The sequence below is a fragment of the Acomys minous genome (assembly GCF_964271855.1).
Source record: "Acomys minous genome assembly, chromosome: 10".
In the NCBI taxonomy this organism is placed as follows: Eukaryota; Metazoa; Chordata; class Mammalia; order Rodentia; family Muridae; genus Acomys; species Acomys minous.
The window spans coordinates 75,288,303-75,303,818 of NC_140491.1; the positions used below are offsets into that span (position 1 = coordinate 75,288,303).

General features: G+C 44.0%; 1 protein-coding gene across 17 annotated transcripts in view; it reads right to left on the reverse strand.

Moving 5' to 3' along the window:
* DENND1A (DENN domain containing 1A) overlaps nucleotides 1-15,516 on the reverse strand; it is a 476,985-nt gene that overhangs the window by 162,374 nt on the left and 299,095 nt on the right. For all 17 annotated transcript variants that reach the window (XM_084797945.1, XM_084797940.1, XM_084797948.1 and 14 more), the window contains one exon: nucleotides 4,958-5,059. In XM_084797945.1, the coding sequence (XP_084654071.1) occupies nucleotides 4,958-5,059 (102 nt within the window). The remainder of the gene's footprint in view (nucleotides 1-4,957; nucleotides 5,060-15,516) is intronic.

Here is a 15,516-nt window from a genome sequence, read left to right on the forward strand (position 1 = left end):
GCATCCCTGGCTGATACTGTTCCTTTCCACCTCAGGATCCCTCACTGCCCTTTGTTGTCATGCTTCTGTCTCCTCTGCTGCATGACTGCTTCTCAGTCTTTTTTGTTTTTTAATGACACTGACATACACTGATCAGCTATGTTGTAGAATGTTCTAAAATTTGAGTATGTATAATTTTTTTCATAATTAGAATACATCTTGGAAAGAACACGGGCATAAAGAATCTTTCCATCACATTACATTGGGTCACATGACAGCCACATAACACCATTGTCATGTTAAACTAAACCCAAATCCTGGATGTTTATCCATGAAACTTACTACGGTTTTCTTTGCAACCCTCGCCCCCGCCCCTGCCCCCTTTATTTTCCTGAGACAGGGTTTCTCTGTGTAGTCTTGCCTGTACTGGACTCGCTTTGTAGACAAGTCTGGCATCAAACTCACAGAAATCTGCCTATCTCTGACTCCCAGAGTGCTGGGATTACAAGCCTGCACCACCATGCCCAGCTTGCAAATCCTATTTTAAATTAATCTTTATGTTAGTATGTAGCACATGGGTTTCACAATGGCATTTTTGTGTACAGTTCTCATCATTCCTACCCATGGCCCTCACCATCTTACACCTCTAGTTGTGAGCCTAGCTTTACCACTGAGCCATCTCTCCAGCCTGGCCCTCCCTATCTACATGGCCCTTTTTGCTGGGCTCCTTCTTCCTCTCAATAGCCCCCCCCCCTTGCTTTCATGTCCAATCATCTTTTTACCCTCTGAGCAAACTATTTACTTATTTAAAGCAAATTGCTCTAGCCTACATCTTAGTTTGAATGCCCTCCTGGAAAGAAGAGCACTTTGCTTTTCCTCTGTATGGAACCCTGGCCTCTCTTTTGATTAGTGACTACCTGGCATAATGCTTCTATTCTTTAACTTAAAATTTTTTATTTATGTGGGGTGTGTGTGTGTGTGTGTGTGTGTGTGTGTGTGTGTGTGTGTGTGTGTGTGTGTGTATGGGTATGGGTACCCACAGAGATCAGAAGAGGGCACTGATCCCTTGGAGCTGGAGTTACAGGTGTTCGTGAGCTTCTTGATGAGGGTGGCAATTCTGTGATCCCAACTCTGGTCTTCACGATTGAGTAGCATGCTCTCTTAATTGCTAAGCCATCTCTGCAGCCCTCATTCTTTCATTTCTTAATCTTAATCTATAATGAGGAATTCACGGAGTTGGGGAGATGGCTCAATAAGCAAGCATGATGACTTAAGTTTGGATTCCCAGAACCTAAGTAAAAGTTGGGTGTGGCAACAGACATCTGTAACTCCAGTACTGAGAGCACAGAGGCAGGTGAATCTCCGGAGCTCACAGGCCAGACAGTAAGCTGAATGAATCAGTGAGCTTCAGGTTCAGTAGCAGCCCCGTCTCAAAAAAAAAAAAAAAAAAAAAAAAAAAAAAAGTGGAGGCTGGAGAGATGGCTTAGCAATTGGCTATTCTTCCAGAGGATCTAGGTTTGATTCCTAGCACCTTACAACTCCAGTTCCAGAGCTGGGTGTGGTGGTGCACACCTATAATCTCAGCACGCAGGGAGGCAGAGGCAGGCGGATCTTTGAGTTCAAGGCCAGCTGGTCTACAAAGTGAATCCAGGACAGCCAAGGCTACATAAAGAAACTCTGTCTCGAAACAGTAACAATGCCCCCACCCCCACCCCGCCCTTAAATCCAAACTCCAGTCCAAGTGATGAAATACCATCTTCTGGCCTCTTTGGAAACTGCAGCACATGGTATATAGACATACATATAGGCAAAATACCCACACACATTAAAAAAACAAAACAAAACAAAACAACAACAGAAAAACAAAACAACAACAACAAAAAAAACCAAAATAAAACAAAAAACCCTTAAAAAAACTTAAAAAAAAGGTGGAAAGCCATTGAGGAAAAAGACTGAACATTGATCTTTAGCCTTCATGTACATGTACAAACCAATACACATACCACATACACACAGTGAAATTTTTATAGCTAGTATACAATCAGAAGTAATTAACTGTTTAAATGGAGTATTTAGATGTGTGGTGTGGTTCTAATCTGGAGTGTCACTCATAGGCTCATGTTTAGAGGACTTGCCCACACATCTGACTCCAACCAGGCATGTTTTCCAGTCCTGATGAACTATAACCCTCTGAATATCATGAACCAGAATAAAATTTAACTCCATTAAGATGATTCTGTCAATAATTTTGTCACAGGGACAAGAAAAATAACCCCTAAAAGGCATGTTTAATGCTACTGTCAAAAGCAGGACAAACTCATCACTCTTCTAATATTTCTGTTTGTCTGTGTGTGCCTTTTCATTTATTTTATTTTATTTGAGACAGAGTTTCAGAAGGGACTCTAGCCATCCTAAGCATGGCAAACGTGGCTCTGGAAAGCCTTTCACTTCTTCTCTAGTCTCTCTGTCTTGCTAAACACCATTACATACCTAAAGCTAGCCCCCAAGGTCTATGCCCTTATTTGGCCACTTCCCCCTAAGGCTGATTACCAAGGTCCAGCTATCCCAGCAATCAAAAATCTCCCATTGGCTGCCCTGATTAATATGTCCAATCAAAATTAAACACCTCACTCTAGCACAGGGTTTCTCATTTTACCTTTATAAACTGCCATTTGCCTATGGACAATGTCTGTCTCCTCTCTATCCAGAAGCTGTCCTTTGTCCCACTCCTGGGCAAATATCCCTTTTCTCTCTCCTTGGTTCCCATCCCCTTCTCCCTCTTCCTCTATCTCCTGTCTTTGTCCCTCTGGGGCAAATGAATTTCCTTTGTGCTGAAAACTTGGCCTTGGAGTGTCATGTGCTGAAAACTGGTTCTCCTCAGATTCTCTACAAAGCCTTGGCTGTCCTGGAACTCTGTACACCAGGCCAGCCTCAAACTCACAGAGATCCACCTGTCTTTGCCTCCGAAGTGCTGGGATTAAGGGCATGCACCACCACCACCACCACCACCAAGCTATGTGTGCTTTTTTTATTCTTCCTGGAAAATACTGAGAACATTCATCATTGGCTAGTTGTATGAAACTGTCTCTTTTTCTCTTCTGGTGGTCTCTGAGTCAGCAATATACATCTCTGACTTGATACTGTCCACCTTCCAACAATGTCACAAAAGTTTCTATAGAACATAAAAACCAATAAAGGATGCTTCCAGGCTCTATTTTGTGACCCTGCTGTCATGTACTTTACCTCTGTTTATGCAATAACACACTATATTGCTATTATTTTTACTTGAGTGCCTGGTTTTTTTTTTTATAAAAATTAAAAATGAGAACATACACTTCTTACATTGACCTATGCATTTAAAGTTTCTGGGTGTCTTCAATCCTTTGTCATATATGCTTCCTTACGTTAGCTACCCCAATCCCCAAGAACTTCCTTTGACATTTCTTAAAGCTCAGATCCGATTCCAAGCATTTATCTGGGTTTTGTTGTTGTTATCTGAAAAAATGTTTAAAGACATTTGCTTTCATCTTTGAAAGCACATTTTTAGTGGATAGAGAGTACTTAGATTGAGAACTTGTCTTTCACTGGGTGTGGTGGTGCATGCCTTTAATCCATGCACCCAGGAGGCAGAGGCAAGTGGATCTCAGAATTTGAGGCCAGCCTGGTGTACAGAGCAAGTTCCAGGACAGCCAGGTCTACACAAAGAAACCTTGACTTGAAAAACAAAACAAAGAAAAGAAAACTTGTGCTTCATAAAAATATTGCCCAGGGGCCGGGCGTGGTGGCGCACGCCTTTAATCCTAGCACTCGGGAGGCAGAGGCAGGCAGATCGCTGTGAGTTTGAAGCTAGCCTGGTCTACAAAGTGAGTCCAGGACAGTCAAGGCTACACAGAGAAACCCTGTCTCGAAAAACCAAAAAAAAAAAAAAAAAAAAATCCCCTACTATGTTCATGGCTTACGTAGTTCCTGATATAGTTCCCTGCTGGAAGTATTGCTTTCTCTTAGAACTTTTCCCTTTTCCTCTAGCTAACTTTAGACCTGTTCCTTTATCACTGGCTCCGAGAAATCAAAATAATGCTCCACTGTGTGGGTTTTGTGCAGTCTGGTGTGCCTGTACCAGGCTCTCTGTCTTAGCTACACTTCTACTGCTGTCATCAAACACCAGGACCAAGGCAACCTACAAATGACAGAGTTTAATTGGTCTTATGGCTCTAGAGAGTTAAGAATCTACCATAGAGGAGTGAGCACATGGTAGCAGGTGGCTGGATAGGCAGCTGAGAGTTTACATCTTGATCCACAAGCAGGAGGAAGAGAAAGCTAACATGAGATGGTGTAAGTTTTTGAAATCTGCCCTAAATGACATACTTCCTCCAGTAAGGCCACATCTAATCCCGTCACACAGTCCACTGGGGACCATGTGTTCAAATGCTGAGACTTATGAGGGACATTTCATACAAACCCACGACACTCACTGAGCTTCTCAGAGATCTTAGTTTTTGACTCTCATCAAAACTTTTGAAAGTTGACTATAAACTCTTTAAATTTTATTTCTGTCTTCTCCCACTTTCCTCACTTTCTGGGACCCCAGTTGCATGTATGCTAGTCTTCTTGAGACTGCTGGTGTTTCACCTTTGTTTTCCTTGTTGTCAGGCATCCGATCAATATTACCACATCTGCCATAATAACCCTAAGCACTTTTCTGGTATTTCTCTTTCAAAGTAGGAAACTGAGGCTGAGAGAGGGAAAAAAATTTACTCAGGTTATTTTATATCCTCACAGCCAGTTCATTTCACCAAAAAGGCACCTTGCAATTTGCCATCTTCAGGAAGTCCTACATGGTAAGGAGATTTTTTTTTTTTTGGTAGAGTTATTGAATAGTGTATACTACTATTATCCTGATATATACTAGGCCCTGTACCACAGACTCCCCACCTCTCCCAGGCCAAGAATCACAGCACAAGCACACAGGAATACCCACCACATCATTTGGGAGGCTCTGGAGGTCATCAAAAGGGGTTTCCAGGGTGTTGGTGTCCACGTTCAAGATTACAACATCATCTAGGGCCATGTTTCTGACCTTCTGCAAGTAAAGAAAATCCAGAATTACTGGAACTGCTACCAGAACACAGGTTACTTCCTCTTGGCCTTCGATAAGGAAGAACAGTATCACCACTGAATAAAGGTTTACTTTGCCACAGCCCTAGGGATATATGGCTCACCTTTGTTGCTCATTTAACAGCCAAAAAATTCTCCAACTTGCATGATCACTCCTGCTCCCTACCCTCAAACCTCACAGAGGCTAGGTAACATGCCCTGGGGCCTGTGTGTGTGTGTGTGTGTGTGTGTGTGTGTATGTATGAGTGTGTGTGTGTGTGTGTGTGTGTGTGTGTGTGTGTGTGTGTGAGAGAGAGAGAGAGAGAGAGAGAGAGAGAGAGAGAGAGAGACAGAGAGAGACAGAGAGAGACAGAGAGACAGAGACAGAGACTGAGAGAGAGAGAGAGAGAGAGAGAGACAGAGAGAGAGAGAGACAGAGAGAGACAGAAAGAGACAGAAAGGCAGAGAGAGAGACAGATAGACAGACAGACAGACAGACAGACAATGTTGCAGACATTGTCTGACATTCTGACCCTCACTTCTAGGACACATCATGGAACCTAAATAAACATTTCAAGGATCTTTCTAGCTGGAGGATGGCATATGCTAGTCAGAGACTCTTACACTGATTAAAAAAAGAAAAAGTCAAGAAACAAAGTCCTAGAATCTCTCCATGTAATGGCCAGAGTCACTAACTCTTGCTACAGACTCTTCCAGGAGCCAGGGAGCAGTCCCCAAACCTATGGATCATCCTGTAAGCATCTACTAAATATTTTCCATTGATGGAGAACTAGAGAGATCCAACAAGACTCTTGACTAATGCATTTCCTCTCCCTTCTGAAACTCACCATTCTATTAAATGCAGCTTTATTTGTAGGCTGAGTGAAAATGAGAATGTTGATAATAACATAGCTGCTGAGTGGCTCCCTAGAACTGTGTGTGTGTCTTAATGAACACAAGCCCTATTTGCAGAACATATTGAGACTCACAGGGGACTTCAGAACTTAGCAGTCTTGCTGCACACCTCAGTAGGTTAAATACTTGGGTGTACAAGGAAGTTACATGAAGGTCAACCACAATCATGTCTCCTACTAAGGGCATACACATTTCAGAGCTCACAACTGCCTACTCCACCAGTGTTTTCTTTTCTATCAGAAACCAGAAGGTGTGATGTTACCACCCATTTCAGAGATAAGAGATGGAGACTCCATGCAGTGATGAGGCTTGCTCTGGTGGCACATCTAGCTGAATGGCTTCACCTGGAAAACTGGACTAGCTGTGCCCCTTACTTCCTACCATCCCTCTAGGCCAGTGGTTCTTTTTTTAAATTTTTTTATTTTTGTCTTTATTTTTTTAGGCCAGTGGTTCTTAACCTTCCTAATGCTGTGAGCCTCTAATATAGCCCTTCAGGTTGTGCTGATCCACAACCATATGATTATTTTCAGTAGGTTTTGCCTTTTGTTTTGTTTTAATTTTTCCATACAGGGTTTCTCTGTGTAGCCTTGGCTGTCCTATACTCTTTGAAACCATGTTGGCCTGAAACTCACAGAGATCCACCTGCCTCTGCCTCCCCGAGAGCTGGGATTAAAGGCTTGTACCAGTGTGCCCCACCCACATGACTATTTTCATCGCTACTTCATAAATGTAATTTTACTACTGTTATGAATCATAATGTAAATATTTTTGAAGATACGTTTGCCAAAGGGGTCATGACCCACAGGTTGAAAACCACTATTCCAGGCTGTCATGAAGATCAGAGGTCATATATGCCCTGGGCTAGGCACTCAGTAGGTCTTAATATGGCAGCTATTACTATCACTTTTTATTATGTACTGTCAGAAGAGCTGTAGTAGCAATGGCTTGTTGATGGAAACAGCTTGGCTCTCACTTCAAAGGCTGATGATTGTCATCAGTGGCAGAATAAGAGTGACGAAGGATACCAGGGTGTGGGTACTGAGCTAAGGACCATGGTACCCTGGCATCTCTCGCCTTGCCGCATCTTACCCGCCCAATAGCTGCAAACAGAGGGGCAGGAGGTGATGGCCATTGGAGAGCTGTCCTGGGGCTGAAAGGCACTGTGAGTGGGTGTTGAGTGTGGGTCAGAATTGTGCCTTGTTTCTTTCTGTGTTCCCAGAGCTTCCCCAGCAGCACAGACCAGCCCTTGTGGACTCTCTGAGGCTGGGCTGGAACAGGCTTTTGATTTCCTTCCACTCCTGGCTGGAGGACTTGCTGGTTAAGCTGAGTGGAGTGTTTACTTTTTCAACAATGGCAGCAGGCTGAAGAGGAAAAACCCTGGCCTCCTTTCTTGACTTAGCAGGCCAGGGTCCCCTTAGTAACTGAATTGTCCCCAGCACTGGGCTCCAGGCAGGAGCTGGGTCGGCAGTTTCCTCTCATGGGACAATGCTGCCCTGCCGGTGGCAAGGCCTCTTCTAAAGGGGTTGGCATGGGCTCAAGGGGCTTCCTGAAGCTCCCTTCTTTCCCAAGGAAAGAATCACAGGCAGCTTGGCTGGAGGGTGCTCTCTCCTGAAAGGCTGTGTGAGTGGGAGTGCTGGGAGAGAAAGATGGCTCCTGAGTGCTAGCTCACTTCTCTTCAACATTATGCAGGAGACATCTTCAAGGCAAAGATGGAGGCTCAGAGGCTAAGCAAAGTGCCGAGTGCCACACAGCTAGTGAGTGCAGCAGACTGGCTGTGGAAGAGTCTGACTCTAACACTTCTCTGAGGAGACTCCCAGACCCACGGACAGAATCCCAGGAATCCCAGTGAACAGCTGTGCATGGGGCGGGGGGCAGGCCCAGCTGACTCTCTCAGGGCCTGCTTTCTCCTGTGCAAAACCACACTTGCCTTTTGCAACATAAAAACTACATATGCTTACTATGCAGAAAGAAGGTTACCGCTTGGAGCCATCCTTCTAAATTATTTCCTTTTGCGTATTCTCTTCCCTATCACTGCTCTAAATCCTCTGCAGTGCTCCCCTCTCCCTTTTTCTCATTGATTACAGCATAAGCAATACTCTACTTCATTAAAAGCTAAGTGACAGTTACTAATTGTTCCAGAGTGTTCTGCTACACGGAGGCAAACTTAACCAAGGCCACTTGGCTGAACGTTACCTGCAGCGTTTAAGACATTAATATATATGACATGGCCATGAAGTCTGAAGGCTGGGAGCTCTGTGCTTCAGGACAGATTCCTAGAAGTGGATTTTAGCTCCCACTCCTTAAGAAGTGTCCCTGGTGAATTCAACTTGGAGAGATATCTTTTCTTCCAATTATTTTAAAGCCATTTTATCCACAGCTTGTGTTTCCTACTCTAAGTGAAGAAAAATCAGCAAAGACACGAGCAGATGTCAAAATAGTCCTCCAAAAATCCTCCCCAATTAGAAGACTTACGAGTACCGCAGCACACCGAGACAGCTCTCCGGTAGCTTGTCCCACCAACACATTCCCTCTCTTTTTAGTTACAGCATATGCCAAGGCTCCTGCCAGCTGCAAACCCTTCCCCCCACCAGACTCCATAGGCTTCTCTTCAGGATGGAAAGAAGAAGAAGGGGGAAAAACCAACAACAACAACAACAAAAATCCCCCAAGACAACACTGATATACGTGCCAGCTTTCCAAATGACACTTCTAAACACAGAAACAACAGTATCACATCAATATTATTCATTAAAACATTAAAATGTTTTTCCTGTGTATTTTTGTCAAAGTCTTAGCTTGACCCCTGTCTTTGAGCCAGGCAAGGGGCAATTTACAGCACACGGGATGATCAAAAGTGAACAGATCAGAAACTCTTTACCACACATTAGCATCTCTAAATACCACTGAGTGTCTTAAGGTTTCTGTTGCTGATACAAATCACTACGACCAAAAAGCAAGTTGGGGAGGGAAATTATTCCTTTAGGAAAGGGAATAAACCTTAGAAATGCCAATTTTCTAAGAGTCATCTGTAGCTCGTCCATACCATGTGGGTAGCCTTAAGCACTGCACTGGACATCACAAATCCTCCAGGATCCCAGCTGAAAAAAGAGGACAATCCTAGCCCTATCTTCACTGTGCTGGCTAGTTTTATGTCAACTTGACACAAGCTAAAGTCACTGGAGAGGAGGGAACCTTAACTAAGAAATGCCTTCATGTTGGTTGGGTGGTGATGGCAGCGGAGGTGGTGGTGGCGGCACACACCTTTAAAATTAACACTCAGGAGGCAGAGACAGGGCAGTATCTGTGAGTTTGATGCCAGCTTGGTCGACAGAGCTAATTCCAGGACAGCCAAGGCTACACAAAGAAACCCCGTCTCAAAAAACAAAAACAAACAACAAAAAAAAGAAATGCTATTCATAAGATCGGGCCGCAGGCAAGCCTGTCTTATTTAGTAATTGTTGGAGGGAGGGCCCAGTTCATTATGGGCTGATGGTCTTGGGTGCTATAAGAAAGCAGCCTGGGTGGGCCATGGGGAGCAAGCCAGTAAGCAGCACTCTTTCGTGGCCTCTGCATCAGCTCCTGCCTCCAGGTTCTTGCTCTGCTTGAGTTCCTGTCCTAACTTCCTCCAATAATATACTATGATCTGGAAGTGTAAGCTGAATAAACATTTCCCTCCCCAACTTGCTTTTTGGTCATGGTGATTTGTTGCAGCAACAGAAACCCTGACTAAGACACTCAGTGGTATGCTCATGTGTTGTAGAGGTTTCTGCATGATTTCCAGAACTTGGTGGCTCTGTGGTCAGGCACCCTGCCAGCCTGCATGGTGCAGTTATTAGGACAATCAGAACAACACGCTGATCTAGGTTTACTCATGCAGTACTAACTCACTGATCCTTTGCCTTGTCTCTGAGTTTCCTACTTAAGTTCCTACCCCAATACTTGGCCCACAGCAGACAATTCTTAAATGAGTAAATGAATAAATAAATGAAGGTGGGGATCAGAGAGAGAAGGAACAGAATCCATAGGTGAGCAGCACAGATCTCACATCTAGTCTGAGTTCTACTTAACCACAACAGCTATACCAGCCAGGGCAAGTCAATCTTCCCATACCTGTTTTCTTTCTTCTGGGCTCACATAAAGATACTATCCTATCAGCTTGCTATGAGGACTAAACGGGCTAACATTTTAAATGTATTTAAGTAGTGCCTGGCACACAGGAAGTGCAAGGTAAGCATTTAAGTTAAAACTAATGTCCTTTTAGGGGTGATTCAATGTGCCAAATCTTCATTACAGTGGTGGCTTCAAAACTGTCAAAAATCATTGAACTATATACTTTAAATGGATGGTTTGCTGTACATGAACTATACTTCAGTGTAGTTGACAAACCTATCAGAATGATGTCTAGAAAACAGAATAAACTCACAGTAGACATAGAAAGGACAAGAAGGAACTTCCCAGGGCCACCCTGAAGACTTCAGATCCTTTATGTCAATGTAAGAGCTTATCTTGTGCCCTCTTAGGGTATGTCTAAATACCTAATGTCCAGGAAAGGGATTGGGCAGTTAGTGAAAAGGCAGGACTCACAGCAAGGCCATATAAAATTAAGGAAATGATGGCTCTAAACAGAATGGAGGGATGTAAATACTGGGAGCAAGTGGTGCTGGCACGGGAAGCCAACTGACTGCAAGTTGAGGAGCAGGGCCCAGCTCTAATCACCCCAGTCCCCTCTGGTGGACTGTAATGGAGGGCAGTGTTCCTATACCAGGATGGAGGTGTGTGTGTTGGGGGTTACTGTGTTGAGTCTTTTCTGTTATCTTTATACTACGCCCACCTCTGGGGCAGGGCCATACTTCATTGTTCTGCAGTGTCCAGCACAGAGTTGGGCAAAGGTACAAATTCCTTAGCTGGGGAAAGAGCAGACCAGCTGTGATTGGCTCCATTCTACTGGGAGTCCAGCCTTGTAGCAGATGTCAATGCAAACCCACATGGACCATGCAAACCCACTGTAAGCAAACTGGAGTCTGCTCCAGGAAGTACGATGGGAGTAACAATGATGATGGTGATGATAACAACCATGTAAAATTACCATGATTAATTAGCACAGGATAAATTCACAGTGGACAGGGACAGCAGGCATTAACTCAGGAAGAAAATCGGCAGGTCTTGGAATCAGACCAGTTGATCCAAGCCTTGCCTCAGGACTGTGACTTCCAGCAAGTTCTCCTGAGCTGTAATTTTCTCATCTACAAAGTGGGGATAAAGCTACCTACCTGTTGTGTAGCCAGCATGTGTGAGGAATTCAGCACAGTATCTGTCTGTACTAAGCGCCAGTACGTCGGCTACTTTAGAGAAGGGTTTTCCCTTTGTGATTTGACAGGTATGTCAATAAAGGGGTTATAGCTCTGAGGAGAAAAAGTTAAACTTATTTTCTGAGGAAGGCAGAGACTAATAAGACTTTACTGTCATGACTTTATGCTATTTAAATTAAGACTCCCCACTAGTTTGCTGTTGTTTTCCTGGCTCTGGCTCATGCTCTGGGACCACACTATCTATATCTGAGTTGCAACTCAGTATCCATGCTATGGGCAAGTCACTTAGACCCTTTATCTGTTGAACTGGCTGCTCAGTGAAGCAGCAGAAGTGACAGCCATATGCAGGACAGTGGTTACGAGTAGGCTGGAGAAGACTGGGTCGAGCTGGCCCAGAGAGGTTGCTGAGGTTGTAATGCTCTCTCTGCATCTGGGTGGTGGGAACACAGTGTGTGTCCATCACAGACTCAGCTCACCATATACTTAGGACAAGTACACTTTCTCCTTTAACTCTCATATATTAGCAAAAAGTGGTAACATGGTCTTACCAGCTTGTTTCGGGAACTAAATGAGTAAATATGTATTATGATATTTAGGGTAGTATCTGGTATATAGGTATTAATTTGTCCTTGCTAATTCTATTAATAATTTTATTGATAGTACACACCAATGTCAGGAAACATCTATAGGATACAACTTCTTCTTTAGGCTGTCCTGTCTCCTTTAGAGAGGTGTAAAGCAGAGATTGACTGTGGTCCCACTGAGACACTTTCATGTTCCCAAGATAGCCTGGCAGGAGAAAGCAGTAGGATGGAGGAGGAACAGCAAGAACAAGAGAGGCAGGCCTGGATATTAAGGGCCCAGGAGAAGCTTTTTAAAACCAGTTGAGTCCCATGTTTTAAATCCATAATATAGGTCCATAGACACAATCTCTATATACGACTGTAAGAGCATTTTTAGAAGAACAAACAAATATGTATTTTGTACCTGTATTTGCACCATCTACTCTGCATAGCCCTGCTGTGGCAGCACCAAAGAGCCCAACATGGGATAACTGGGGGTGAGGAAAGTGTGAGGATGAAACTTGATATTTTGTTTTTATCTTTTTCACTATTACTTGTTGTTATATATGTGGCATGGAGCAATATATGGAGGCTAGCCTAGGCGAGTCAGTTCTTTTCTTCTGCTATGTGGGCTTCAGGGATTGAACTCAGGACCTCAGGCTTGCACAGCAAGCACTTTTACCCACCAAACCATCTTTCAGGTCCCTGACATACTAGGGTTTTATTTGTTTGTTTTGTTTTTTAAGAGAGGGTTTCTCTGGATAGCATTGGCTGTCCTGGAATTCACTCTGTAGACCAGGCTGGCCTCAAACTCAGAGATCTACCTGCCTCTACCTCTAGAGTACTGCAATTAAAAGTGTGAGTCACCACTGCCCAGCAACACACTGTTCTGATAGGATTCAATACCCTCATAACCATGACCACTATGCTCTGCTTCAAATAAAGCCTAGGCTCACTCAGTTCATCCTGCTGGGGAAGGGTAACTGACTTGTCTCCTGACTCAGCTAAGATGCCTTCTCAAGTTAAGACTTTTAGCAGTAGGTTGCTTTTTTTTTTTTTTTCAAATTTTTGAAGGTAGAGAATATAGTTAAAAGTAACCTCCAAATGACATCTCAATAGTTTGTTATCTAACTGTATGCCTGGGGTTGCAAAACTTGACAGTCACAGCAAATCTTCTGGCAAGTGCCAGAACTCTTATGCACTTTGTACCCACAATGTCCACAATAGTACAATGACAGCCATTAGTTGTGTCCTTGTGTGGTCCAACCTTTTGTGTATATCATCGTAATCTTAGATATCCTTATATGACAAAGAGGGTCAGAGGGTAAAGATCCATGGCTCAGAAGCACAGGGCTTAGCTTTAAACAGAGTTGAACCGCAATATCCCTGCATCCCCCTACTTAATTTGACACAACTGTTTCTTCTGACAATCATTATAGACCTTAAGAGGGTTTATTTTTTCCTGGAATATCATACCCATTTGATGGATGAGGAAACCAAAGTTAAAGAGATGAAATAATATGTCGGTGTTGTTAGAAACTGATGTGTCAGAGAACAAACACGCACGTGGGTTGCAGTGTTCTTTGTACTACCCAGCACATATAAAATGGAGCCAAATGCATGCGCATACATATGAGCGCATAACAAAGAACAGCTTGGGAAGGCGGAGGCCTCCTAGGAGGAAAGCAAAGAGGAAAGATGCAAGTATAGATGGGAAGAGGAGAGGCAAAAGGGATCCTAAGCTCTTTACTCTTCTGAAATCTTGGGTAAAGACAGAGGAAAAGTGACACCTTCCTTTCCTTTCTCGGCCCCAGAGGTCACTAAACTGCCAAGCAGTTGATAAACGCGGTGGCTTTGGAGCCAGGAGTCACTGATGGGCTCCTTCCTGCCCCACAAAATTAAAATCTAAGCCCACAGCTCAGAGAGCCTTAAGAACCCACTGGAATTTCCCAGCGTGCTTTAAATAGAAACAGAAGCTTGGCAGGGGAGAGAAGTGGGGCAAACACTCCCAGGTCAGGCCAAATCCACCTCACAAGGTCGTAAGCACTGATGCTCATTAACACAGCTAGAGAGCCTGCTCTCCAGTGGTGCCTCTTCTGAGTGGCCACTCACATTCCTTAGTCATTTACAAGAGCTGTTGGGCTATAGGGACACAGGGACAATTATACTATGAACTTTGAACTCTAGGGGCTGCCAGCCTTCTTGGGATGGGTCCTAGGGAAACCCTGACACAGAGGAGGAGACCTTGCCCCAGTGGACTATCCACAAGTACCTGGAGCTAGCTGTCTGGGAGGTCAGAAAGCCCCAAGGTTGATGTCCCAGCTTTTCACCTGCAAGCTAGGTAGCTCTAGGCAAGGCACACAACACTGGTTCCCCTCTCTGTGGGCTGGGAATCATAGCTAGTAAGACTCAGAGAGTCACTGCCGAGTACACAGGTTCCCTCCAGAGCTCCCAGCCAGCTCAATGTTGGTAGGCTTTCCTGTCTAAACTGAGTTTTGCCATTTCTCCTGAAGCCACAATCTTCAAGTCTAGCATCCTTGTGGAGTAGAAATTGGGGATTTATTTCATAGACAACAAACTGAAGCTCTAAAAGAAGAGTAATTGAGCTTGGGACTGTCCCACACAGAGTCTGGGGCCTTTTATTATGAAATGACACAGAGCTGGTGTTGAGCACATACTGAGGATAGTAGTTGGGTCACATATTTCTCTTGTGGCCACCACAGATAGTTTGCAAATAGTTAAGTGGACCCTAAAGTAAATCAGTATAATATCTTTGCTTTTGCATGTTAAAACATTTCACACAGTGTAGTAACTTGGCTCAAATCCTTGTCTTTCACTGTGTGACTTTGGACAAGCTACATAACTTCTCTAAACTTTATCACCTGGAAAATAGGCCTATCAATACCAGAATAGATTTGTCAGGAAAGTTAAACAGTGAGTTCGTAATGTATCTGCTGCTTCACAACAATACCCATCCCATGTGAAACAACAAGGCGGGGACTCAGGAGCTTCACCAGGAGTTTAAGAGGATATGGACTCCCTAATCCCAAAATGGTTTGGGGCTTCCCTACCATAAAACAAGGCCTCGCTCCTCCTACACAACTGCCACTGGCCATCATTCATTCATCACTAAGCCCAGCCAACCCCAACTCCCATCTCCACCTGCCTTTTATTTGAAATGTCAATTTTTAAAGAGTGGAGAGGTTGGAGACCCAACTTAACAAGCACGCTGAAACATTGTTTATTGCCCCCATAAACATGGCTTAGTGAGAATTACGGACTTAATCAGAGGAAACTGATCTCCCATGAAAAGGAGCACTTGAAATTTCAGGAACAGCACCTTCATTGTGACAATCTCTTCACTTTGCAAACAAACTATAGGTGGCCTTAAATATATGTGTGGGCGGTTAAGGACAGCCAGTGTTGTGATCTGTCTTGTGTAGGAGCATCTGAACTCTAGGCCCACAGGACTTTGAAGATGTAGGAAGAATAGCTGGAAATCATATTAAGGAGACATGGCTAAAAAAATGCAGCCAAGCTCTGATGGGTGGGAAGGAGGACTTGGCTAGATGTCTAGGGTTGCCCAGAGAAGACACAGCACCATGACAAGGCTGTGTAGGTAGGAGCTGGGCTGGCTGAGCCCACCTTACCTCCCG